A 26184-nucleotide genomic window follows, 5' to 3' on the forward strand; every position below is an offset into this window, starting at 1 on the left:
TTGAGATGATTTATGTTTGAATCTGCTGATAAGAGGGCACTTGAATGTATTTTTTTCCCATACAAAGAAATTTGAGATATTCTCATATTTATTTTCTAAGTTGATAAACGAGTACTCAGGATTACTCATGTAACTTGTTTCTACACATACTTGAAAAGTATTTGACCGTATTACTTTCAAAGCTACTGTTAGGTAACTACAGATTAGTTATATTTTACAAGGTAAGCAAAAATAAATGTTGCCTTTTGGTCAAAAGGTTGTTTCTGTTTACAGTTTTAGAATCACTTTAGTTTACCTTGTAAATTTGCATTTTTGGAGCATGACCAGTTTAAAGTCAAATAAAAATGTCCCATAGCTTTAACTAACTTGTACAACAAAGTAGTTTATCCTGGAGCTGACACTCTTTGTTAATACTGATTGTGAATCGATTTAAATTGAGAATTGAGAATCGAGAATCGATTCTGAAACGAATCAGCACCCCAAGAATCGGAATCGAATCAAATTGTGAGTTGCTCTAAGATTCACATCCCTAGTAATCATCTTGGTGGTTTTAACAGGAGGCGTATGATTTATGTATATCAAGTGTGACAAAAATATCAACAAACAGATCAAAAATATCAACAAACAGATCATTTAATCTTAAACTTACTTTAGAGTATTTGGGATTAATTTCATGTGTTGTTGCGTCAAACGGCTTGCCATACACTTTTGATCGTAGCGGATCGTAGTCAAAGCCGATGAATTTTAAGAAGGCGGGACTTGATTCGTGTCCATTGACGCTTGGTAGTACCGACCAATCTGAAGGCTCGATCTTGCGTAGTCGGTGGTTCCCGTTTTTCAATTTCGCACATGCGCAGTTCATTTTTAAAATGGCGGCCGTACAGGGTGGTATGGTCGACGCAAAAGACGAATTAGACATAAAATCCGAACCGCCGAGCGATGGCTTCGGAAACAGCAATGCAAACGACGGAAGGCTACTTTCCTCGTCCCCCGGAGCCGGTACCGGCGGTACCGCGACTGGAAACAACAAACCTGCCCCGGGACCACCTGAGGAGCAACAGACGCTGCTGGCAGTTCTGCAGTTCCTCAAAAAGAGCAAACTGGCGGAGTCCGCTGAAATCTTGCGTCGTGAGGCGGGACTGCCGGAGGATGCTCTGGACCCGAAGGGGACGGACGCCAGCGGGTCGGGACCGGGGCTCGCCGCGGGGAGCGGGCAAGTAGACGGCGTGGACGCCAGCTCTCTGCTCAGCCGGGTGACGGTGTCTTCCTCCGCCGCAGCGCAGGCGCCAAAGAAGGGTACAGTTTGATCCAGCTACGTGGAAGCGGACCGCATAGTTGTAGTTAAACACGTGATTTTAGTCACACATCACAATTAAGTCATCACACACTTTTACGGTTGGATAATTAAAACACGTGTTGTTGCAGATTCCAGCCTAGCTGCATGTTTTTACTCACTTTCCGCTTCTCCTGCTGGTTTATGCTTGGTCTCAGAAGTGGTGACTAGTTATTGTTTTTTGCATCTCATGAAGTTTTTTCTCTTTGTCCTGTATGGATGACGTGGTGTCCAGCAGCAGCTGGGGAGGACCAGCCAGATGTGAGCGTGGTGCTGTCAGCTTACAGCCAGCAGGGAGATCCTTCTCTGTATGACGCCTACTACAGCGGCCTCAAGAGGTTCATAGAGTCCGTTTTGGACTGTCACCGCGCGGAGCTGTCCCAGCTCTTCTACCCGCTGTTTGTCCACATGTACCTGGAGCTGGTGTACAACAACAATGAAAGCGTGGCCAAGGCCTTCTTTGAAAAGTAGGTCTCTTTATCCTCCAGCCACATTCTGCAGATCTTCTTCTGTAAATTCCCTGTTTTATTTATCTTCCCAGGTTCAGTGGAGACCAGGAGTGCTACTACGAACAGGACCTACGTATTCTCTCCAGCTTGACGAAGAAGGAGCACATGAAAGGCAACGAGACGCTGCTGGACTTCCGCACCAGTAAGTTTGTCCTACGGATCTCCCGAGACTCGTACCAGCTGCTCAAGAGACATTTACAGGAGCGGCAGAACAACCAGATATGGAATATTATCCAAGAGCACCTGTACATCGACATCTTCGATGGGATGCCGCGCAGCAAGAGCCAGATCGATGCAATGTCGGGCAGCCTGGCAGGAGAGGCCAGACGAGAAGCCAATAAGGCTAAGGTGGGTTGAACAAACCCAAGATGAGGCCAGGTCTCCATTTTAACGGAGAGACCCGTTGAAGCACGTTTTACTTTATCTGGCGTAGGTTTTTTACGGCCTGCTGAAGGAGCCAGAAATTGAGCTGCCCCTTGACGATGAGGATGAAGAGGCCGAGAACGAGGAGGGTAAACCCAAGAAGAAAAAGCCCAAAAAGGATAGCATGGGCTCCAAAAGCAAGAAGCAGGATCCAAACGCTCCTTTACAAACCAGGTGTGGGTTGGTCACGCAACAACTTACCACGTTCCTCCCGCTGATCCAAACGTACACCAATGGAGGAAATCCTTTGTTTGTTTTTCTGCTGTTCAGGATACCTCTCCCAGAGCTGAAGGACTCTGATAAGCTTGACAAGATCATGTACATGAAGGAGTCCACCAAGAGGATCCGTTTGGGGTCCGACAACCTCCCGTCCATCTGCTTCTACACTTTCCTCAACGCGTACCAGGTAAACGAGCACTAACCAGTAGGGTTGATCAAAGCTAAAGGTTTTGTGGCGATGTAAGCTGCAGCTGATGCTGCTCGACCTCCACAGGGTCTGACCGCCGTGGACGTCACCGACGACTCCAGCCTGATCGCAGGTGGTTTTGCTGATTCCACGGTTCGGGTGTGGAGCGTCACGCCGAAGAAGCTCCGCAAGGTCAAGTCTGCAGCAGGTAGAGCGCGCGGCCGAATAATCGCCTCTTTAGAAGTTCTGCAGATGTTTGGAGTTAAAATCCTGTGTTCTTTGTCTTTTTTTAGATTTGAATCTGATTGACAAAGAGTCAGACGACGTTCTGGAGAGGATCATGGACGAGAAGACGGCCAGCGAGTTGAAGATTCTTTACGGACACAGCGGGCCGGTGTACGGCATCAGCTTCAGCCCAGACAGGTAGTACCCACAATGCAACATGACCATGTTAGCCCACTCATGGTTTTACGCTAATCAAAGATTCTGAGAACAGCATTTTGTGACAAACTGTCGTCGTCTTCCTCCGCTTATCCGGGTCACGGGTCAGCATCCCAACTAGGGAGCTCCAGACCGTCCTCTCCCCGGCCTTCTCCACCAGCTCCTCCGGCAGGACCCCAAGGCGTTCCCGGACCAGATTGGAGATGTAACCTCTCCAACGTGTCCTGGGTCGACCCGAGGGCCTCCTGCCGGCAGGACATGCCCGAAACACCTCCCATTTTGTGACGAACTGAACCCGTAGAAATGTGACAAAACTGAATTAAAGGGGACATTAAACTAGGGCTGCAACAAACGATTATTTGGATAATCGATTAATCGGATGGGGTCTCGACACGATTAATCGATTAATCGGATTACATGGGGGAATTTTTAAAAACTGCTAGGGAAACGTTATTTCTCTCCTTCCTTCACTTTATTAAACACAACATTATTAGAAAACAGTTCAATAGCAGAAAAACAACATGCCATCACCTAAATTGTCTTATAAGGTGTATAGACAGAGACCCTAAGCTACATCTATCTGTGACCTAAAATGCTTGGTCCAAGTTAAACAGCTTAAGGGCAATTCTCATCTGTTTTGTTTGATCTCATCTGTTGACATTTATTTTAAATGTAATTAAACATAGACTGTGAATTAATCAAAATTGATCACTATTTCCAAAAATGACTGAAAAAATACCAAATAAAACAAAAGTAAATGAATGCCATCCTCCTTGCGATGATGCCCTGGGCAACTGCCATAAAGTCACATCAAGAAATGCTGCTGATCATTCCAATGATCCCAAATAGAGTCACATTAGGCCACATGAAAGCAACTGAACCCAAAAATATATTAACCAGTATATAACTGCACTCTCACACAACACGCCTGCAGCAACAGTTAGGACTCCTCCCTCCCTTTTAAAAGCGTTTTTGCTTCTGAGGACATTGTGGTTGTAAAACCACATGCTAGTAGTCTGGCCCCGGTGTGATCAACCAGTTTCTGCGGGAATGTGACGGCGGAACCAGGGCCAGATTAACACTTTAGCCCCATTCCCACCTGTACCGGGTCGGCCCGGGCCGGGTAGCGTAGGTTGTTTACATATCTGGGTGGCCTGGAATTTTCCCGGGCCAACCAAGGCTCATTCTCGGCCCTCTTCCCGAGGGGTACTGCTTCAGGCCGACCAGGGCCAACACACCCACTGCTGACAGCAAATTCACACCTTCCATTAGAGCAAGCCTCTGATTGGTGGGTAGAATCAGCCCATTCACACCTTCCATTAGAGCAAGCCTCTGATTGGTGGGTAGAATCAGCCCACATGGGCTTAAGACAAGGATGTGTGGAATCAACCGGGCCAGGCTGGGGCTACCCGGCCCGGGCCGACCCGGTACAGATGGGAATGGCCCATTAGTTGTACCCTGGGCAACAATATTCAAGGGCTCCATCATCACGACCCGAGGATCACCATAATGTGGTCACATACAGAATATTTTACTGTAATATGCAGTAAATATACTCAATACTTGAATGCCTGACAACACGTAACCCGCCCAGAGTAACCTTTGACCCACCTCGCGTGGACTGACCAATGAGGAGGGGGTCTTAACTTGAGGCCCTCTCTTCATTGGTCAGTCTGCATGAGACTGACTCTCAACTGACGTTCAGTCGTAGGCAGCGAAGCGTCTCTGTGCAGTGCAAAAGCCCGGGTGGACAGTTTGTTTAATGTAGGGTGATCATATTTCCATTTCCAAACAAGAGGACAGGGGATCTGTGCCTATGACGTCACTCTATGGCAACGCCACACAAACCATGTTGGGACCCATTTTTTGTAAGAACTAAATTAATATCAGATTCTGCCAATAAAAGGGCTCTAAAACAATTCAAATGTAAATATTTTGCATATTTAATGCAAAATCTCATTTTTCTGCTTTAGTGCTGCAACAAGGTTTTATTAATAATAAATTATTATACCTTTTGTTTTACTACAGCATCGGTAAGCTTCCTGTGCACAGATTATTAAGGATGCTTGTTTTAGCTGTGAGATTAGACGATAGGATCAATGAAAAAATAAGTTGTCACACACTCCATGGAAACTTTCAGAGAATCCACAAATAGTGGCTTTCAAATGGTTTTGTTACTTTTTGCAAGTTTATAAAAGAAGCAGATGAGACAGCATGTCTGATAATTTAGTTTTTCATCTGATAATATTAGAACATGTCAGTAATGTCTGAGGGGATTTTATAAACACCGTATAACTAACACTACTGGAGAGGGCATGAATTACACAGAGGCTTCTGGGGAGCCCAGTTATTGGGGGGGGCATTTTGCCTTGGCCCCCAAAATGTCTTGAAACGGCCCTGGGTGTGTGACCGAGTTTTGGAGGTGATCTGAATTGTATCAGATGTATAAATATGACATGTGTATAACTTATTGTTTTTTACTGGTAAAAACGTGTAGTGGAGATAAATCTACCTACATTTGACTTTTCAACACTTTGTTTTGTTTTCTTGTTTTTATTTAACTATTTTCCTGTCCTGTCTGTCTCTCTTCTTCCTGCATCGCCTCTTAATTCTCCAGAAAATCTGTTGCCTGGATTCTTACCTTTTCACCTCATCAGTTACTTTTGAGCAGATCAAAGGGATCTCCTGACCATAAAGCGGAGAGCGTGTTTTCGATGCTGCGTGAGGTGACATCACCACAGCACAGGTGATGAGCTCCGCAGCAGAGCGCTTCAGGCACAAATAAGACAGAAAATAGAGAACATGTGCGGACATGAACGATCGTGTGCTAATTATAGTTTTTTGGTTGCGCCACTTTGAGAATGGACCGTGCGCTGGATGCAGCTGCCTGGATCGCTGCGCAACAATGCGGAACCGGTTCGCAGCAGCGCAAGTCTGCCGGCTCTCCCTCGCGCTGATCTGCGGCTCTCCCTCGCGCTGATCTGCCGGCTCTTCCTCGCGCTGATCTGACTTGCTCTGGTCTGCGCGCAACGGCGGGCGGGAAGGGGGGGGGGGGGGCGCTTTTGGAAGAGTTGTGCGACACAACGAATCGATGACGCAATTCGTTGCCAACGCTTTTAGTAATCGATTTTCATCGAATTTATCGATTCGTTGTTGCAGCCCTACATTAAACTCACCTTTGCATCCTTCTGTGCTGCCATGTAGGTCTCTACATCTAAAAACACTCAGGAGCCATCCATTTCTCTGTCGTTTCAAAAAGTCCCCGTTTGTGATGTCACAAACAGGAAAATTAGAAAAGAAACACCTCTCACCTACAACATAGAGATGCTGGTGGAGGAGCAGCGGCTCTTCTCCGTGTCCCTCCAGGATGCTTCTCAGCTTGAGCGTGGTTTCTGCGCCTTCGTTAGCTCACCTGCAGTCATGCGCCCACATTGACGTTTTCCTTTGAGACTTCTCCATTTTCTTGGAAGTGTTTCCAAGCATTCCCTCACCAGGACATCAGAGGGCGTCGTGCTCTTCTGGGTGCCTCTGGTCCACAACAGTGTATTTACTATTAACGCATTTCAAACACGGACAAACTTGTCCCTCGTTCTCCTCCACCTCTTCATGCCTTCGCCATGTTTCCGGTCATTTCCTTCCATGGAGGAGTTTGCTGTTTATCGTTGTCCTCCTTCTGTCACGGGGGTATAAACGTTCATAATTTAGGACTTCTTCCACAAACCGATCTGCTCCGTGTCTAGATAACTTCAACACTCTTATTTTTTTGAGGGGGGATGGTGGTGCTGTTGATGAATTTCAAGGAAGCGGCCTCCTGACCAATCACAGGCTTGTGGTCTGTTACTTTGGACACAGTTGAAAAATTGGACCCTGGCATTTTATTTCTCCAAACCCACCAGATAGAGAAGTATAAATCAGGCTTTATAGCAGCCTCAGTGGTGACTGGGTGGGCGTGGCCAGCTTCCGTTTGTTTTCTTAAAGTGACAGAGCCCTGAAATGGTTCATTCTGGAAGGTCCTGAAACTGTCCAGAATCAAGTTTCATGTGAGAATGATTTCTGAACATGAAAAATGTGCCTCTTTTCAGGACTGAGGCTTCTGTTGCGTGGATGTGTACAAACCTGCATCGTAGTTGCATCCAATCAGGGTATCAGAAGTGGAAAAGTAACCCGAGTAGTTATCTGTTTAAAGTGGTGCGGATCTTTTCTAGGTGCACATTTTCAAACTCGAACTGATACCACTGAGGGCATGAGTTGTTTTTATGATGATGCTTTTATATCAAATGTAAGAACCTGATTGGATATTTTCTAACAACTACAAACGGAAAACCGGTTAGATTTAGGAAGCTGTTCATATGAATGTAATGTAGCCTTTTTTCCCACCATAAATGCTGGTTTTGTGGTATAAAATCTGAATAAAGAAGAAATAAGGTCTTATACATGAAAATGAAGATTTTTTTATTTTTTTGCTCTTTTAGAAACTACCTTTTGTCAAGTTCAGAGGACGGTACCATCCGGTTGTGGAGTCTCCAAACTTTCACCTGTCTGGTGGGCTACAAAGGCCACAATTACCCAGTGTGGGACACTCAGTTTTCCCCCTATGGATACTATTTTGTCTCGGGGGGACATGATCGGGTTGCCCGGTAAGAAACTTCAGAGCTTGTTTAGGTGAGGTGGGATAAAGTAGCTCTTTCCACAAACATCCCTCTTTGTTTTCCTCCTACAGGCTATGGGCGACAGATCACTACCAGCCGCTGCGGATATTCGCCGGTCACCTGGCTGACATCACGTGTACGCGTTTCCATCCAAACTCCAACTACGTGGCCACAGGGTCGTCCGACCGCACCATTCGCCTCTGGGATGTCCTCAACGGAAACTGTGTCCGCATCTTCACTGGTCATAAGGTCATAGATTAACGGAGAAGTTGGTGTTTTTGTTTAAAAATAAAAAATGTGTCTTATGGGATCGACGCGTTCTGAAGATCTCAGATGTTGTGCTTTTATCCAAATGCGTTGAAGTTGACCCTTTTTTATTGAGCATAATCTGCCACCCTCCAAACTTAAATCACTTTAAAAAAGCAATTGGGATCATTTCTAGTTTTGTGAATTAAACCCGTTAAACTTGTCCTGCAGAGACGACCTCTGATGCAGCTTTTCATCTGATTCTTTCAGGGTCCTATTCACGCCCTGGCGTTCTCCCCCAACGGGAAGTTCTTGGCCTCTGGAGCCACCGATGGGCGGGTTCTTTTGTGGGACATTGGTCATGGACTGATGGTCGGTGAGCTCAAAGGTCACACAGACACCATCTACTCCCTCAGATTTAGCAGGGACGGAGAGATCCTCGCCTCCGGTGGGTTATTAACTTATCTAAATGGCTGCAGTGTAAAGAAAATGTAAAGCATCTGGACCATTTGATGTTGTTTTAGGTTCTATGGACAACACGGTTCGCCTGTGGGATGCCATGAAAGCATTTGATGATTTAGAGACTGATGACTTCACGGCAGCTACAGGACACATTCACCTACAAGACAATTCCCAGGAGCTTTTGCTAGGCACCTACATGACTAAATCTACGCCTGTCCTACACCTCCACTTCACCAGGAGGAACCTCCTTCTGGCTGCAGGAGCCTACAATCCATGACATTATTATAATGGGACAGCCGAAGCAACAGCTCAAAGCTTGGCTAACAACAGGATGGGTAGTTGGAAAAACTTTCTAACAAATCAGGTCCCAGATCAAACTTATCTGGCATTTGGGCCGTTTTTATAAATCACTTCAATACCATCTCTGTAAAATAGTCTTTTTATACCGGTGCACAATGTAAATAAAACAAAGTGTTTTTTATGTTCTGAGCATAAATTGTCTTTATTGTTAGCACAGGGAAACCAAACAGTTAATTACAAGCATCACCAGCTGCTCTCTCTTCCCCTCCAGCTGTCAAATGGAAACCTGTTAGAAAACAAGTGTTTGGTTATTATAGCAGAGCAGGGAGCCTGAAACATGTTAGAAAACATATGTGCACTTACATGACTACTTTTCTGTGACTGCAGGTTGTTTCTTGGGCTTCAATTTGAAGAAAAGGAAGATCGTTGCAATGGTGGCATATGTGGCCAAAACACACTTGAGGGGAAAACGGTCGTGAGTGTCAGAGAGAGGACGAGATTATTTATGCATTTTGTGAACTCACATTCCGCCTTCCTGTGATCGTGAACGAGTTGAAGTATTTGGCAACTCCGGTGAACTGATGCTGAGTTCCGGCGTCGTGTCCACCCATGATGGATTAATTAACAAATGGTCCTGCCACAGAGGAGATACTGGAAGGGAAAATAACAGTTTGGGCACACGGATATTAATATTTTAATGTAACACTCTTCAATCAGACAAGTTATTAATGCCATTTAAATTTTACACAATGTCAATCTGGAACTATCCTGAAACTTTTTTGTACCCCAACTATTCTGAGACTAACCACAAACGCCCAAGTCAATCTTCATCCGGGTGTTAAACTAGATCAGTGAAGTAGGTTTTACTGCAGCTGTCACCATTTCTGCACTCAGATGGACTTCCCAAATACAAATTAGAAAAATAGCTCCAGAGTTTTGTTTTGATTATTTTTATTTGACGAAAAGTGGTCAGACTGCTACAATTACATGTAAGGACTTCTTCCAATCTAAATGGAATGCCATTAATAATCAAGCTAATATGAGAGATTCTGCCCGAGATCCAATTAGTGATTTTTTTCCTGATGCTTTTGCATGTTGACTAATAATCAAGTACTGATAAACAAAACCCATTATTGATGGTTATTGTAAGGCAAGGTCTTGTTTTGATCTGTTTTTAGATGAGAAAATGTGTTTAACACACGATGAAATCCAACATATTTATTTTGCAAATAAAATCAAAAAGTAAAATAAAATAATGCATAATACCAATCCAAAATTTATCAACAAACGTAACAGTTTTCTGATAAATATATTCACTCTTTCTCTACTCGGTGCCATTTGGGTAAATACCCACCCTATACATTAAACCAAATAACAACATAACTATATTTCCATTAACAGCTTTAAGACAGCTCTTGGTTCAACCCTGACATCACTCATTTAAATACAATCAATAAAAATATGGAAATAGTGAGCTGAAACTGCAGAAAGTAGACTAGCAAGCGGAGCTAAGTCTACGTTAGCTTACTGGTTAGCACATAACAGTTTTTACTGAGTCATTAACAACATTATTCGTTTGTAAGCGCTGCAGTGTAAATAAAATACAATTGTTGACACATTCGCTGAACTAAAAACTGATGATTTTATTCCTGAAAATGCCAAAGATTACCTTTCACACACGACCGCTGTGGTAAGAGAACGAGACAGTTGTCCTTCAACAGAGGCCGCGACGCTATCGAACCAGGAAGTCCCGCCTGCCGGATCTAGATCACCATTGGCTTAAAATAACGTCACTCAAATGTAATGCTCTACATCACCCTTGATTCGTCTATGTTAGTGCCAATCAAATTGTATCCCTCGTTGATTGGATACAGAAGGATGGTTTATGGGGTTTTCTTCCGGGTTGTGGTGATGGCGTGCTGCTGAACGACATGTGAGATTTCTAACGCACAAATCTGGATTTACATTTCAGGAGTTCTAATCATTTAAACGCGTATATGTGTTAAAATCGTGTTTGACGCCATTAGGCTACATTTGTTGTTTACCTGTGAGCTTAGTTATCGTTGCTTGTTTAGACTTTTTAGCAGGATCTGGTTAAACTTCTCTGTTTAGTGTTTAGGTTCACATTTAAAACTGCAGAAGCCATCTTCATATCGTTATTGTCAAACGAGCCGGTATTTTGTGGTCTGAACGAGCTGTTTGAGGTCTTCTTTGGACCTACTGTTATTTTTCAGAAACCATTCCAGCCTGATGATTTTTAGAAGTGTTTTTGTTTGCTAGGCCAAACGCCTCCCAGCCTGGAGAGGCGCTGGCTCTTTTAATCAAGTCTATTTAAATTAAGAAGAATCAACATTACATTTATGTCTCGTTGGTTTCAAATGTTTATATTTTAAACCTCATAAACAACAAAATAACCACAATTGGTCACATAGTCACCTATTGGTTTAAGTGGAAGGTTTTCCTAATTTGCGCCAGCCATCTTTTATTGAATGTTTTTTGTTTGTCATCACAGTCCTCAAACATTTCAAATATGGCAGCAGTGGAGGAGGACTTTCCCCGGGGAGGGACGGCGAGGAAGCCCACTGGGAGTAAAGCGGAGGAGCGAACGCAAGTGGAAAATCTGTTTCAGGTAGGATTAAGTGTGTTTTCAGCTGTATCCGAACGGAATCAATTCATACTCTCACGTTTTACAGACAACTGAACAAAGAGAAAAAAAGAAAAGAAAAGGAGGAAAGAAAGATGATGGAAAACAAGCCAAGAAACTAAAACCTGAGGAGCAGAAGGGAGACCTCAAGCTGAACACAGAAGCCAAGTGTGTGGAAATCCTGCATGTCAAGGTATTAAACGTCCCACTAACAAAACACTGTTTATTCATCTGCTAGTCCTAATCTGTAGAATATATTTGTAATTTGACATTTTCCCAAAGCACGTGAAAGAGGGCATGCTGTTTCTGGGCTGTGTGAAGGAGGTGGCAGACTTTGAGGTGACCGTCAGCTTACCTTCAGGCCTTCAGGGCTTCCTCAGCATCAAGAACGTCTGTGACTCGTACACCAAGCTGTTGACGGAGCAGCTGGACTCGGAGCTGGCCACAGAGGTGAACCTGCACAGAGCCGGCTGGAGCAGCGAGGTCGATCCGAATGGTTTCACGCATTCAAGAAGAGTAATAATTCTGTGTTTGCACTTCACAGGAGTTCTGCTCTCTTCTGCACCTTTTCCACCCTGGTATGTTGCTCCGATGCATGGTTGCTAAGTTAGACGTAACCAAAGGAGGATCTTTCAGCATCCAGTTGTCGATCAATCCGAAGCAGGTCAACAGGAGCCTCGCGTCGGCGTCTCTGAAAGCTGGAATTGTGAGGCCTGATCACTTCCATTCAGTTCTGGTTTTAAATGACTTTAAAGGCTAAACTTGGGTGTTGTGTGTGAGTTAGGTCCTGAGTGGTTGTGTGGAGAGCGTGGAGGATCATGGCTGCATTATTGACATTGGGATCGGCGGAACCAAAGCCTTCCTGCCTGCTGAAGCCAAAACGCCCAGACAAAAATCTCAAGGTACCAGGTTGTACTTTTCAGATGCTTAAAGCAAAGAGTTGGATGGTTTTTCGATGGCTTTGCTTTGTTATGTAATTGTTTTTAGTTGTTAATCAAACATTTCCAGAAAGGAGATGTCTGAAACGTGTTTTCCGTGTGTCCAGAGCCTAAAGTGGGTCAGTACGTGACGGCTCTAGTAGAGGAGGTAAAGAACGGCGGGCGTGTGGTCCGCCTGTCCTCAGACCCGACCGTCCTGGCCCAGGCCTGTGCTGACACCAAGCAGGACTGGAGCCTCACCAACCTTCTGCCGGGCCTGCTGGTCAAGGCCACCATCAAAAAGGTTTCCGCTGTCGTGATGCAACATTTATCTGTTTACGTTCTGTTCTCACTTCTTCTGCTCGGGTCGCAGGTGACCAAACACGGGCTGTTCCTGAACTTCCTGTCCTCGTTCACCGGTCAGGTGGACTTTCTTCACATGGAGTCTGAGCAGGCGTCCTGTTACAGTGAGGGGCAGCAGGTAAAACGGTCGGCGGCGATGTCTTCTCTCATCATCTTGTCTCGACGCGTTTGCGTCGTGTTCTGATATTTAGACTAAACGTATCCAGTCAGAGGAAAAATGGAGGAGAACGCATCATTTGCGAAGGTGGCTCGTTAAATGAGATTGTTCCCTGATCATCCAGGTGCAAGCGCGCGTGCTGTACGTGGATCCGTCCACCCGTCTCGTTGGACTGAGCCTTCGCAGCTACCTCGTCCAGCTAGGGTCTGAGATCAACGCGACTCCGCCCGGCGGGGACCGGGTCGGCGAGGTGGTAGAAGAGTGCAGGGTGACCGCCATGCACCACCTGTCAGGAGCCGTGATGCAGCTTCCGGACAAAACGCCAGCGTTCGCTCATGTAAGTGGAGCTGATGCGTCAGCGAATCAGGAGCTGGTCGCTGAACACAGCTGTTTATTTAAACCTTCAGCTCGGGGAGGAATGTCCCAAAAGCTCAGTTTTGTCTGGGAAAATGACATTCCGTCTGAATGACCTTGTGTAACCTTCGCATTTCCTTTGCCAGAGGAACCACCTGAAGGAGCCGAGCGAAGAAGCCAATGAGAACAGAGTGTTAGCGACGCCTGAGCACACCTGTCGGGTCATAAGCTTCAGCCCCATGGAGCAGATGTACTTTGTGTCCTTACGGAAGTACGCACCGACCCGGCGGTCCGATTCATGCCTCTCACTGTTCTGATTGGTGTTGTCGATAATCCTCCGTGCGTCTCGTTGCAGGAGTGTGATCAGGACGCCCTTTTACCGATACGATGATGTCCAGGCTGGTCAAGTTGTCGAGGTGAGAACAGAACGTCACAAACGGGCTTTTCCTTCTGATGGTTTCAGAATCAGCTCAGATCTTTAGTTTTCCTCTTTATTCCTCGCGCTGTAAAACGGATTTTATCAGACGAACTTTGACCCGGAGTCCCTCCTGATTGGCCGTGAACCACCATTCATAACAGTTCTTACACCACAGTATAAATCTGGCTACGGGGGAGGGGGGGGGTGAGCTACCTTAAACCCCTCTTGCTTCATCACTCAGATGTTCTTCATATATTTCAGCCTCATCTCTTATCTGGGATCAGATTTGCTTCCAGGTTTTGTCCTGCCGTCACTTCTTTATGCAGCAAGATGATAAAACATGTCACACAAGCTCTTTTAACATCTTAGGTGTGTTCTTGCTGTGTCGTTCTAATTCCATGTTGTCGTTCTTTTTAAAACACAGAAACGGTTTTGTTTACCTGTTTTGTAGCTACAGTTTCGCCGGCAGCTGCAGGCTGACGCTGATGGTGGCGCGTCACTTCCTTCTCCGTTTATCCGCGGGCAGCAGAGGACGTTGTCGCCCTCTGCTGCCCGCTCTCCCCTCTCCGACGATGCAGTCCCATGCGCGGACTAACGTGTACACTCCGTCGTCCCTGTTCATGGTCCCACATCCACGTCTCCTTATCTCGATTGCTTCTTTAATCCATCCATCCATGTCACACAAGCTGCAGAACGATGTGGTTCCTGCAGCCGTTAGAAGGGATGAGTGGCCACTACAGAGCCCAGGTTCAGCGGTCTACGGTGTGTGAGTCCCTAAGGCTGCGTTCACTCTGCAGGCCTCAGAGCAGCTTCCTGTCGGGATTATGTTTGACTGTTAATCCGGAGTGATGGTCACTGTGATGTATGTAAACTTTTACCTTCAGGACTCCCACTCCTACATGCATGCACACGTGTAATGATCCTCTACAAACTTTATACAGACGTTGTCAGGACTTTTATGTGTTATTAGGATTTCATACATTGTCTTCTTCCGGCTCTTGGTGGGTGCAGACGCTTTTTTCCTCCTCTCCTCCATATCATATCCTCAAGGCCCTTTGTCTGTGTGTGCTGGGTGCACGGCTGCTTCTGCATTTTTCTGGAAACTGAAATTCACTAAAATGGATCTCGTCAGTTGGTCTCTCAACGCGATTGATGCAATTTTTTCAACGTAGAAGGGGCTCCCGGATGTCCCGCCGGTACAGACCCAGTTGGACACATCGTGGACTCCTGGAAACAGTGGAACCTGATCTGTTTATCTCAGCTGTCTGTGGAGGACTCTGAAGACGAGTGGATATTCGTGGTGTTAGTGTCAGGTTTCCTGCTCATTGGCCTTGGAGGCTACCTGGGTAACCGGAACATTAACGAGCGGTCAAGGAATATCGGCCTGATCCTGGAGCTCAGAGATAGATTGAACGGCTCTGTGAATTCAGACTCAAATAATTGTCGAGATGAATCGTACGCTTGGAACTTTGCCTGAGATTCATTCTTTGGCACAAAAGATGGATGCCATCAAGGAGAGAGTGGACGAATCAGCATGGATTGGGATATATTAATGTCCATTATTGGGATTTTGAGAGGATGAGGACCAACAAACTGTAAGACAGAGAGGAAATGATCTCTGTCTGGCCCCAAAACAATTTCTAATCGGAATCTGGCGCCCTTGAGCCTGCAAGGCTCCAACGAAAACTCCCCCCTCAGAAGATATGTGGAATGTGCCGTCGCTATGGCAACTCAACTCTGTCTTCTTTCCCAGTCTGGGCGGGACTGCGGGAAGGCCGCTGAAGCATCCAGGGTCACTGCAACCCTCCAACCCTAAATGCCCCCCCCCACACACACACACACACTCACACTCACACTCACACACACACACACACACTGAGGTGACATGTGCTGCTTATCGTGGCTGCAGGAACTGAAGTGGGGATAGTCCCAACCCACCACCCCACCTAGTGGACACTTGTGTTGTCTGAAGTCTGTTGCATCTCTGTCTGAGGTGTTTTTTGCAGAGCAAAGCTGCCCTCCTGGTGGAGGGTAACTCTGAAGTGCCTTTTTTCCCCTCCACCTGAACCAATCCTCATGTTACCCTCTTATCTCTATTAAGGTAGCGCGACTCAGGGTTGCGAATGACCACAGTCACCAATTCTTGTCATGCGTCTTGCCCATGTATGTCTGATCTCTGAATTGTGTGTACTGAAACTCTAATTTCCCTCTGGGATTAATAAAAGTATCTCTGATTTGATTTAATTTTGCTAATGAAATCTTGACAATCGCACAACCTCAGCACAAACATTCATGCGGGGTGGTCCTGGATCCGTGTGTGTGTGTGTGTGTGTGTGTGTGTGTGTGTGTGTGTGTGTGTGTGTGTGTGTGTGTGTGTGTGTGTGTGTGTGTGTGTGTGTGTGTGTGTGTGTGTGTGTGTGTGTGTGTGTGTGTGTGTGTGTGTGTGTGTGTGTGTATTATTTAGGTCACAAGCAGAGCTGGGATCACTACTGAGTGACCTTCAAGGATGTTTTTACTCACAATGCTAGTTGGATCCATTCACTTCCTGTGCTTTATGCTAAGCTAAAGCTAAAGGAGTACGGCTGGGTCAGGAGAACGACTGGGGGGTTAACATGTTTTTACCTCCGTGTGGGACACTTTGTCTCTTCCTCACAGGGAACGGTGTCCGTCCTTCTCAGCTGTGGGATGCTGGTGCATCTGTCAGAACACGTCAAAGGTCTGGTGCCGCGGACGCACCTCTCCGACATCCTCCTCAAGAATCCAGAGAAGAAGTACACAGAGGGGCTGAAGGTGAAATGTCGGGTCAGTACCGTCGTAAGAATCCACAGGAGCAAAGCTCATGAGGGTTTGGGGTGTTAGCGCCGATTCATGTGGTTTTATTTGGATCTGGGCCTGCAGGTTCTGTCTGTAGATGCAGAAAGCCGTCAGATGTTCTTGACCAGGAAGAAGATGCTGGTGGAGAGCTCCCTGCCTCTGTTCCTCAGCTACAGCGACGCCCGCCCGGGCCGCGTGTCCCACGGCTACATCGTGTGCATCAAAGACTTTGGCTGCGTCGTTCGCTTCTACAACAACGTGAAGGGTTTGGTTCCGCTTGACGAGCTCAGTGCCGAGCCCATCACCAGGCCCGAGGAGGTCTTCTATGTCGGGCAGGTAAGCCCACAGAGCTCGGGTTCGTTTTGTCTTTGTTCTGGTTCTGACGGGATGTTTCTGCTCCAGGTCTTAAAGGTTAAAGTTCTTAAGTGCGACCCGGAGAACGCCAAGATGCTGCTGTCGTTTAAGGCGGTGGTGGAGGGGGAGACGGAGGACGCTGCCGCGCCTCAGGTGGACTGTGAGATCGGGAAGGTGAGGCAGATTCGTAGGTTTTATTTCTCCGTCTCGCTGGATTTAAACGTGTGTCTCTGTGGCGTAGAGGCTGGAGGCCAAGGTGGTGAAAAAGCTGCTCAACGGTCTGGAGGTCACCATCCTCCCGGACGACATCCCTGCCATACTCCCCACAATGCACCTCTCTGATCACATGTCCAACTGTCCTCTGCTGTGGGAGAGCCTGCAGGAGGGAGACATCATTTCAAACCTGGTCTGCTTCAACAAGAGCAAGAAGAGTCTCGTATCCTTTATTCTCCGACAGAACTGGAGTGTGGACCGGCGTAGCGTAGACCAAAGCAGCCAGACTTTCCTCAGCCGCTCTCGTTTAGACACTCACCAAGAAACCAACGGTGAGGTGGTCGCTGGAGGAAGGAGCCGTGGCCAGAGACTTCTCTGACATCACAGTTGGGATGCAGCTGGTGGGCTGGATCAAGAACCTCATGTCCTACGGCGCGTTTGTGGAGTTCCCCTATGGCCTTGTTGGTCTCGCTCCCAAATCGGTGCGTATGAATCCTCTTCCTGCTAGCGAACAGCTTTATCATGGCCCATCACATGAAGACAGCCGATGATGTTTTTGCCTGTGTGTTTGCTCTGAAGAAATCCCGTAAGTCCCTGGATCTCAGCAGAACGTGGTATGGCCACTTAAAGAGCAAGTCACCCCCAAATCACTTTTTTTCTTGATAAACTATATAAATGCGTGTCTGATCGTGCTGCAGACACGTGTAGTCAGTAGTTTTGCGCTTTAGTGCATTTTAGTAAAAATTGTAATTTTCTGCCTAAAACTGTCAGTGTCGTGCCGTTGTCAGGTAAAAACTCTGCACTGCATTTGAATTTAAATCTGCCATCGCTATTGGCTAAGAGGTACCCTAGAACGTTAGCTGGTACCATATGATGTCACAATGTCGTTGTGGGCCTGTGTGTGTGTATTTGTTAGTGGCTCCGCCCTCTCGGTCTGCTAGGCAACAGCATTTGTTGCATTTTTCAAACAGGAAGTGGGAGTGGAGTAATACTCTGGTAGGGGGTGACTTGCTCTTTAAAGCAGAGTTTTTTTGTCAGAGCGCACCACCTAGAGTCAGACGAATGTATCGCGCCGCTTGTGAACGTGCACCTCGGAGCTAAACGCGTTGTTTTACAGCTGTTGATCTCACTTTCTGCTGCTTGTTGTCCTGCAGGTGAAACCGGAAACACTAGAATCTGATGTAACATCCAGAACGCCTGCAGAGGCTTCCTGGGCCTTTAGATGGTCTCTCAGTCTGAGCCGGGTTACTAGTGTTTGCTGTTTCGCCTGTTCAGGTATTTCAAAGACTTTCTTGTGCATAAGAAATGTCGCCAACGCTGTCTGTCTGGGCACGTCCTCTAACGCTATTGGGTAAAGCTGAATGGCGCTCAACGGGACGGGGGGAGGCTTTTACGGTAAAAGGCGTATTGTCTGTGATGTCAGAGCAGGGTACCGTCACTTCCACGGACTTCTATGAATTCCTGAAAAGGGGAAAATCTTTGGATGGCTGCTTTAAACGACTGTGTCTAATTTTCAAGGCCATGTCAGAAAAGTTCATCAAGGACACCATGACCACCTTCCAGCCGGGCCAGACGGTCTTCGCCAAAGTGACCAACCTGGATGAGGAGAAGCGGAGGTTCCTGGTCACGCTGATGATGTCAGAAGTCCTCACGCCAGGAGGAGACGCCCAGACCAGACTCATCAACGGTCTGCAGGAGAGGCGAGCCGTCAATGAAATGTTCGCCCTCAGAGGTGCGTTTAGTTTGGGGAACTTTTCACACCTGTGTGGCGATAAACTGAAAATTTATCGTTATCGAAATTTCTGACTCTTATCGTGAAAATTTTCCCCCCAAAAATGAAAGATGTGTGTAGGTTGGCAGCGTTCATGTCCCTTTAAGAAGCTGTACCACCTTGAGTCGCGTTAAAATGGGCGTGTTCGAGTTGAGCGGCGCCGAGTCTGGAAAGCAGACGAGAGCAGACGGACGCAGCAGGGGGCGTGGCTGAAAGCCGGCGTTTAAGTCAGACGCGTTTCCCTGCATGTGTAGCTCACGGGTGACGATGGATGAAGAAGTCACGTTAGCGTTCATACTTGTTTAAATATTTACTTTAATTCTGGCGCCTGTTAGCAACCCGAACACATCCTCACGTGCTTGTGGATATCATATGTTGTATATGAAGACATGACTGTAATAATAAGTAAAGGTTATCACCTGTAGGTTCAGTGGGCTCATAGGAAACGTGAGAAAGGAACACACAACACATTTCTCTTTATGGCCTATAGAGTCATCAACGTAACATGATTTACAGAATACATGTGACCAACATATTATACTCGATCACTGGATGTTTGGATCAGAACGTGAGCCAATCAGATCTTAGATCAGGTGAGAGCCAGGGTGGAGAGCAACTGCAGTGCTTTGCTCCAAAATCTGTAGAACTGGCTCATCTCAGGCTAAAACACGTGACAGCCCCATCTAGTGGACAACTGTTGTTTCTGCACATGTAGTTATCGTCCAGTTATCGTTCTCCAGGTGAAGTCCTCACTATATGGTGATATTGATTTTAGGCCATATCGCCCAGCCCTTCTATGTGGTGAGAGAGTATGCCTGGCTCGACCAAAGTGTGGCCCGGGGGCCGTTTGCGGCCCTCTGAGTGATTTAGTGCCTCTGTGGAAAGGCGGCGTTTTAGCAGACATGAGGCCTGTTGCTGAGCAGCGTGAATAAAGTAGCACCACAGAAACCCGGGTGGTCGTGGCCCTCGCCCTGAAAACCTGGTCTACACCCTTCTCTGTTCTCCGCTTCTTTCTTCTTTCAGGTGGCCGTGAGCTTCGGCAGCAGCTGCTCGCTCTGTCTGTCGGTCAGAAGCTGAAGCTGACGGTTGACTCTGTCACGGAAAGCGGCGCCACGTTCACGTCTGACGAGTTAAAGGACGCCACTCTCCTCGCTACCAAGCATCACACGACGGGTAACGGCAGAACCAGACAGAAGCTCTTTTAATATTATTAATAATATTCTGAATGCTTGATGTAATCACAAGAACCTACAAAGGTTTGGTTTAATCTGTGAAACTCAAAAGTCTTTTTTTTTCTACCCGTCTTTGAACTCATCAACGCTACAGGCTAATTCCTGCAAAGGTGTCTGCCCAGCAAAAGCTTTTCCTTTAAACTGGAATCAGGCAGAGTCTGCATCAGCTGAGCAGACGCCAGGAGTTGGTACTGGCACCAGAAACCCAAATCGGTGCGTCTGCACCTGTCGTGTGTGAAGTTCTGTCCAGAGAGCCGCAGCTCCACCAGCTGTGAAGATATAAAGCAGGGGTGGGCCGCTATCCAGCGTATTTTAGTTTCAACCCTGCTTCAACACACCTGATTTCAATCAGCAGGTGATTAACGGGCTTCTGCAGCGCCCGATGAGCTGCCGCACACGTGAATCAGAAGTGTTGGAGCAGAGACGTGCAGGATACCGGCCCTCAGGTTCCCCAGGCCTGGTTTAAAGAGTTTGTGCTCGAACGTATGAGATAAACGTCCCATTAGCCGTCACAAGCTGGTTCTCTGCATGTGACCCGTCCCCGTGTGGGCTGCAGCGGCGGTCGTGCTCAGGAGCGATGTGGTGGTGTAGCCCCCCCCCCCCCCCCCCCAGTCCACTCTGAGTGTCTAGCGGGGAGGCGTTGGGTCCCTTTGGGGTGGCCCGACCGGGACTGAACCCACTATCTCCCGGTCCCGGGTCTTTTAGACTGAAAGGATTAATGGGTTAGGGTTTTAATTGTTATACAAAATAAAAAAATCAATAAACAATAACTAAAAACTTCGTTTTTAAAGTTTTATGATCCTTTCGTGTTTTTATTGCGTCTGTTGGACGGCCTCGCGTCTGTCAGCGCGCCCCAGGGCAGCTGTGGCTACACCGTGGCTCATCACCACCAGCGCGTGAATGGGTGATTGTGTTGTGAAGCGCCTTGGGGGGCTGCAGAAGCCTAAGAAGGCACTTCACAAATGTGATGATGCTGTTTTCTAACACGGATGTTTTTGTCTGGTGGAACCTTCCAGGTGTTGAGCTGACCCCAGGACAGAAGGTCGTCTCAGTCGTCCTTCATGTTGACATCCTGACTTGCTGTGTCCACATTTCTGTCCTTCCCAAGCTGGTGGGGAAGAAGAAGTCTGTAGGTTGCCGTGGTTTCCCCTAAAACACATGCAGCCTGCTGGCTGTGGTCCTGCTGCTTTATGGTGGTTTTATTTGTTTCTCCTGTAGTTGGCGGAGGAATCGCGCTACACGGCTACGGTGCAGCACATCGATGGAGACTTTGCCGTCGTGTCTCTGGGCGACACGGCCCAGCTGGCTGTGATCCACACCAGCAGCCACCTGAATGACATCGTCTCGTTGAACTCTGGCACGATGAAAGTCGGCGCCACGTTGGCTGTTGAAGTGATAGAATCCAGTTGCGAAGCGCTACAAGGGCTCCCCCTGGTGTCGGGGCTGTGCGGCGCACCCAAGCGAGAGCGCACCACCTCAGAGACCCAGGCGGGCTCTGGGGGTCACTGCTACGGCGAAATCCTGCAGGGCACGGTTCGGTCCGTGAAGCCGACCCGCATTCAGCTGGTGCTGGAGGACGGGAGCAAAGCCAGCGTGCACGTGTCTGAGGTGATGGAGCCCGCCGCCGTGCGTCTGGGGTCGTTCCCCACGTCCTCCATCAAAGTAGGCAGCAGCGTCACCGGCAGGGTGATCGGAGGTCAAGAGGTCTCCAGTCAAAGGTGAGCGCATTGAGAATTGGCTACTTTTCACGTGCCGATAAAACTCTCTAATCTGACTGTTAATGAACCTAAACTGTCTTTGTTGCAGATTTCTGCCTTTTTCTCATCCCAGATTTACCTACAGGATTCCTGAGCTCACACTCATTCCCAGGTAACCTCCTTTAGCTGAGACTGCCAGGTCACCGGGTTTATCTGCGTCCGTGATGCAATAATGTCTCACCAAGATCTAGCACTGATGATGGTCGTCTGAAGCCTTCTCCAGCACATCCCGCACATTCTGATTATCCAATAGGAGGCTCCCACCTGTCTGCTTGGCGAAGTCCAGGCGGTGATGTTGTTATGGATGAACTTTGTGTCTAGCTCACTGTTTTTATTTAGTTTATTAAAGCAAACAAAGAAAATGTCGGTGATTTATTTTCTCCCTAGCCGGTAGCAGGAAGCCCGGCGCCGTTAGCGTGCCGCCAAAGTAAAGCTCCACGGATCACTTAATGAGCGACACATTCGTTCTTCTTGCAGCAAACTGGAAGACGGCGCCGATTTCAAATCCGTTTCAGCTCAAGAAAAACTCAAGAGCTATAAAGTCGGGGAAGAAATCACAGGTTTTGTGTCAAAGGTGAGATTTGAAGCCGCGCTGCCTCTTACGGCTCTACTGAGCTCGGCGTTTCCATGGAAACGCTGAGAGAGCATTAGCTTAAGTGTTCGGTTTTTGTCTAGTTTCATCCAGACAGGAAGTGTTTGGACATCACCACCTACCTGTGTGTCACCGGGACGGTCGAGCTGCTCGCCATGATCACGGACCCCGCGGTAAGATGATGTCATCGTCCGATTGTGTCAAAAGTAAGAAATAAACCAAATACTGAAGCACTGGTGACCGTTTTTCCCAGGATGCCTCTCGCCCAGGGAGACGGTTCAAACTGGGCCAGGCGGTTCGTGTTAAAGTGGTCGAGGCGAGCGTCAAGCCCCATCGCTTGGTGCTCTCACTCACAGGTAGAAGCTGCCTTCTAGCGTTAAGTGATGTCATCGTCGGCGTGTTATTTATCACACGATACCCGACTCGAATCCTTTTTTCTCAGGTTTCCACAAACTGGAGAAAGGCCTCGTCACTCTTGGGATGGTGCTCGACGTTCAGGAACGAGATGGTCTCCGTGTCAGGCTTCCTTTCGGCGGCCTCGGCAACGTCTCCGTCACCGACCTGAGCGACACCTACGAGCCGCGTCCTCTAGAAGCGTTCAGCAAAGGCCAGCTGGTCAGGTGAGCGGGTCGGACAGCTGTTTTAGATTCGTCCGGCGTCCTAACATCTGGGAGTCTTCACACCTCTGGTTAGGCTCGAAGCTAAACTTCACCCACAAACACCGGCTTTCTGCTCGCAGGTGTTTCCTCTTGGATTTGAAAAACAAAACGTGGCAGTTGTCCCTCCGTCCTTCCAGGTGAGAGGACTCGTCGCACACGGTAGAGTTTACGTTTGATTCTCGGCTTTTAAAGAACACGAACTTCATCACTTCCTCCTCCAGGCTGTCTCCGCAGCAGGCCAAGCGGGCGAGAGACCCGGAGGTCTCGTCTTTAGACCAGCTGAAGGAAGGCCAGATCATCCGAGGCTACCTGAAGTCCATGACAGAGCAGGGGGTCTTCATCAGGTAGCTAGAGCAGAGCCGAGCAGCATGCTCCCGCTGGTTCTGGAAGGATTCGGCACATTTCCTCTCCTGGTTTTCTCTCCAGGTTGTCAGGAAGCATCACAGGAAGAGCCCAGCTGCAGCAGGCCACCAAGTACTTTGTTAGAAGTCACAAAATCCTCTGTGACAAAGTTCCCGTCAACACGCTGCTCACCACCAAAATCCTCAGGTAAGCATCTCGCTGCAGCTCCGACCCCGGGAGGCGTGAGAGGAATCAGGGAAACCTCACAGAAACGGGCTTAAAGGAACCCGATTTCCATTTCAATTCCGTTTCAAACTAAGCTTCTGCACAGCAGGACAGGAAGTGACATACTGTCTTTGAACAAAGAGGTCCCTTCCTCTGCTGCTGGAAGCCTCCTCACGCCCGAGCGAAGCTGCGAGGGAAAGAGGAGGAGGAGAAACGGCTTGTGTCTTAGAAAAGGATGGTCCACTTTAATTCCCACCTCCAGCCTCCAGGTGGCAGCAGAGGAGCCGTTAAACCAGGAAGCTTGTTGTAAAGATGTGTCATGAGATGTGTACCCTGTCTCAGCATCAACAGAGACGAGGAGCTGGTGGACCTCTCGCTGCTCTCCAAGAACACCGGACAACCAGACATCCTCCCAGGGTCCCTCGGTCTGCCGCTGCGACGCGTCCAAAACGACAAGAAGCGCCGTCTGCCGGAGAGCGCACAGGTACCGGCAACTCACCAGAACAAGGTGTGTGTTTGGAGTTGTGTTAACACCTCGTTTATTTGTTAGAAACACACAGCCTCTCAGATCCAAACGAAGAAGAAGAAGACGACGACGGATGGAGAGGACAGTGGAGTGGAGGTGTACTTCAGAGAGGAGGAGGATGAAGACAAACCTGCTGATGTAAGCCAAGAGCACAGGAAGTGTGTTTTTGCATGAAATGTCCTCTTGTGCAGCTGGAAAGTTTTCTCCTCCGTGCAGGCGAGTAGCGGCTCAGCGGGCCCGTCCAGGCTGCAGGTGGCTGCGGGGTTCTCCTGGGATGTGCGTCTGAGCTCTCTGAAACCTGCTGCAGCTGCAAAAGAGGAGGATCCCAGCGACGGAGAGGGCCAAGAAGGAAACTCTAAGGTGAGAACATCCAAGTGATCTATGTGATAACCTCATCACAGCTTTACGTAGATGTGCTGGATCTGTCATCGTCATTCCAGCCCCAGAAGAAATCCCGCCATGAGCTGGAGCAGGAGAAGAAGGCGGCAGAGAAGGCTCTGGTGCAGACGGAAGCCAAGCTGATGGATCCAAACCTGCGGCCCGAGGACGCCGCCACCTTCGAGCGGCTGCTCTTGGCCTCGCCCAACAGCTCGCTGCTCTGGCTGCAGTACATGGCTCACCACCTGCAGGGCACGCAGATCGAGCAGGCCCGGGCTGTGGCCGAGAGGGCCCTGAAAACCATCTCCTTCAGGTCCGACGCAGGTTTAAACTCTGCTCGTCAAACTCCACAGCACGCAGGGTGTAAACCGTTCTTCCTGCGTTGTCCAGAGAGGAGCAGGAGAAGCTGAACGTGTGGGTGGCCCTGCTGAACCTGGAGAACATGTACGGCACAGAAGACAGCCTGAAGAAGGTGTTTGAGCGCGCCGTGCAGTTCTGCGAGCCCATGCCCGTTTATCAGCAGCTGGCGGACATCTACGCCAACTCCAACAAAGTCCAGGTTCGTCTGGTCTGCCATCAGACACGTTTGGGTCTGAAAGCTTCTGCAGCATCTGATGTTGGGTGTTTGGTTTGCAGGAGGCAGAGGGCCTCTACAAGACGATGGTGAAGCGTTTCCGCCAAAATAAAGCTGTGTGGTTGAGTTACGGCTCCTTCCTGTTGCAGCAGGGCCAGGGCGATGCTGCCGCTGGCCTCCTGCAGAGGGCGCTGAAGAGCCTTCCTCCCAAAGACAGTAAGGCGGCCAGTTTAACCAGGTTAACCATAATCTGCCAAACATGGAGCAAACACGGTCGCGTGGGACGCGCTGGACGATGGCGTAGAAACGGACACGTCTTAGGAAGTGTTCTCAAACATCTGAACTCTCTTTTTACATTTTAGAGGAAATTAAACGTTTAAAAGCACGTTTGTCTCAATAAGAGAAAATGTTTATGACGAAGACACGATGGACTTATTTAAAGTCTTAGAGGGAAACTTTAAACCGGGATTTTGCCCGTTTAGATGTTTTTTTTTTTTTTTTTGGTTCGTGTTTTAAACGTTTCGGCGTCGTTCTCCTCAGGTGTGGACGTAATCGCCAAGTTCGCTCAGCTGGAGTTCCGTTACGGCGACGCCGAAAAGGGTCACCACATGCTTGACAAAGTCCTGACGAGCTACCCGAAACGAACGGACATCTGGTCCGTTTTCCTCGACCTCACCATGAAACACGGATCGCAGGAGGAAGTCCGGTGAGGAGCGCTCGCCCCGCCGCTCTGGCATCCTCTGCTTGTTGTTGTTGTTTAAAACGGAATGCTGTCCTGCGTCTCTTGCAGGTCCCTCTTCGATCGAGTGATCCACCTCAGCGTTTCTGTGAAGAAGATCAAGTTCTTCTTCAAGCGCTACCTGGAGTACGAGAAGAAGCACGGCACCCCGCAGAGCGTCCAGGCGGTCAAAGAGAAGGCCATGGAGTTCGTGGAGAGCGAAGGCAGAAACGCTGCGGCCACGACGCCACGCGGAGCTCCAGATGGTCGGGGACGCGTGAAATGATCCACGTCTCGGCTTTTATTTGTAGGATGTCGTAATCGTCTGTAAACGCTAAAACAAGCACCTGCTTTTTACCCGTCTGTAAATTAAAGAACCTTCTGGTCGACCTTTAAAGACTCCCACG

At 48.2% G+C, this 26184-nt stretch overlaps 3 protein-coding genes across 4 annotated transcripts; 2 read left to right on the forward strand and 1 right to left on the reverse strand.

Annotated features, from left to right (window-relative positions):
• Positions 1-809: 809 nt before the first annotated feature.
• taf5 (TAF5 RNA polymerase II, TATA box binding protein (TBP)-associated factor) lies at positions 810-8950 on the forward strand. 2 transcript variants are annotated; one of them, XM_070552029.1, is made up of 11 exons: positions 810-1296; positions 1569-1800; positions 1875-2190; positions 2276-2439; positions 2536-2671; positions 2759-2879; positions 2965-3094; positions 7585-7749; positions 7833-8010; positions 8278-8455; positions 8532-8950. In XM_070552029.1, exons 1-11 carry the CDS (start codon positions 870-872, stop codon positions 8744-8746), a joined length of 2262 nt encoding a protein of 753 aa, XP_070408130.1. In that variant the 5' UTR covers positions 810-869; the 3' UTR covers positions 8747-8950. The 2 variants fall into 2 exon arrangements, with proteins under 2 accessions (XP_070408130.1, XP_070408131.1); XM_070552030.1 differs by having other exon boundaries at positions 1572-1800.
• On the reverse strand, positions 8944-10550 carry atp5md (ATP synthase membrane subunit k). Its single transcript, XM_070552032.1, has 4 exons — positions 10439-10550; positions 9294-9420; positions 9133-9226; positions 8944-9055 (listed from the first exon to the last, which is right to left on the reverse strand). Exons 2-3 carry the CDS (start codon positions 9378-9380, stop codon positions 9137-9139), a joined length of 177 nt encoding a protein of 58 aa, XP_070408133.1. The 5' UTR covers positions 9381-9420; positions 10439-10550; the 3' UTR covers positions 8944-9055; positions 9133-9136.
• A 70-nt stretch (positions 10551-10620) lies between these two features.
• On the forward strand, positions 10621-26174 carry pdcd11 (programmed cell death 11). Its single transcript, XM_070552028.1, has 36 exons — positions 10621-10702; positions 11282-11398; positions 11463-11606; positions 11696-11863; positions 11958-12119; positions 12198-12315; positions 12459-12634; positions 12704-12811; positions 12975-13187; positions 13351-13475; positions 13560-13620; positions 16278-16424; positions 16521-16772; positions 16839-16964; positions 17032-17226; positions 17315-17485; positions 18522-18735; positions 19798-19947; positions 21023-21135; positions 21225-21724; positions 21813-21875; positions 22241-22337; positions 22439-22528; positions 22609-22711; positions 22798-22975; positions 23095-23151; positions 23236-23358; positions 23441-23563; positions 23924-24065; positions 24132-24245; positions 24324-24467; positions 24548-24798; positions 24876-25044; positions 25122-25275; positions 25600-25765; positions 25850-26174. Exons 2-36 carry the CDS (start codon positions 11300-11302, stop codon positions 26061-26063), a joined length of 5430 nt encoding a protein of 1809 aa, XP_070408129.1. The 5' UTR covers positions 10621-10702; positions 11282-11299; the 3' UTR covers positions 26064-26174.
• Positions 26175-26184: the final 10 nt, after the last annotated feature.

This window comes from Nothobranchius furzeri, chromosome 6 (genome assembly GCF_043380555.1).
Source record: "Nothobranchius furzeri strain GRZ-AD chromosome 6, NfurGRZ-RIMD1, whole genome shotgun sequence".
Taxonomy (NCBI): Eukaryota; Metazoa; Chordata; class Actinopteri; order Cyprinodontiformes; family Nothobranchiidae; genus Nothobranchius; species Nothobranchius furzeri.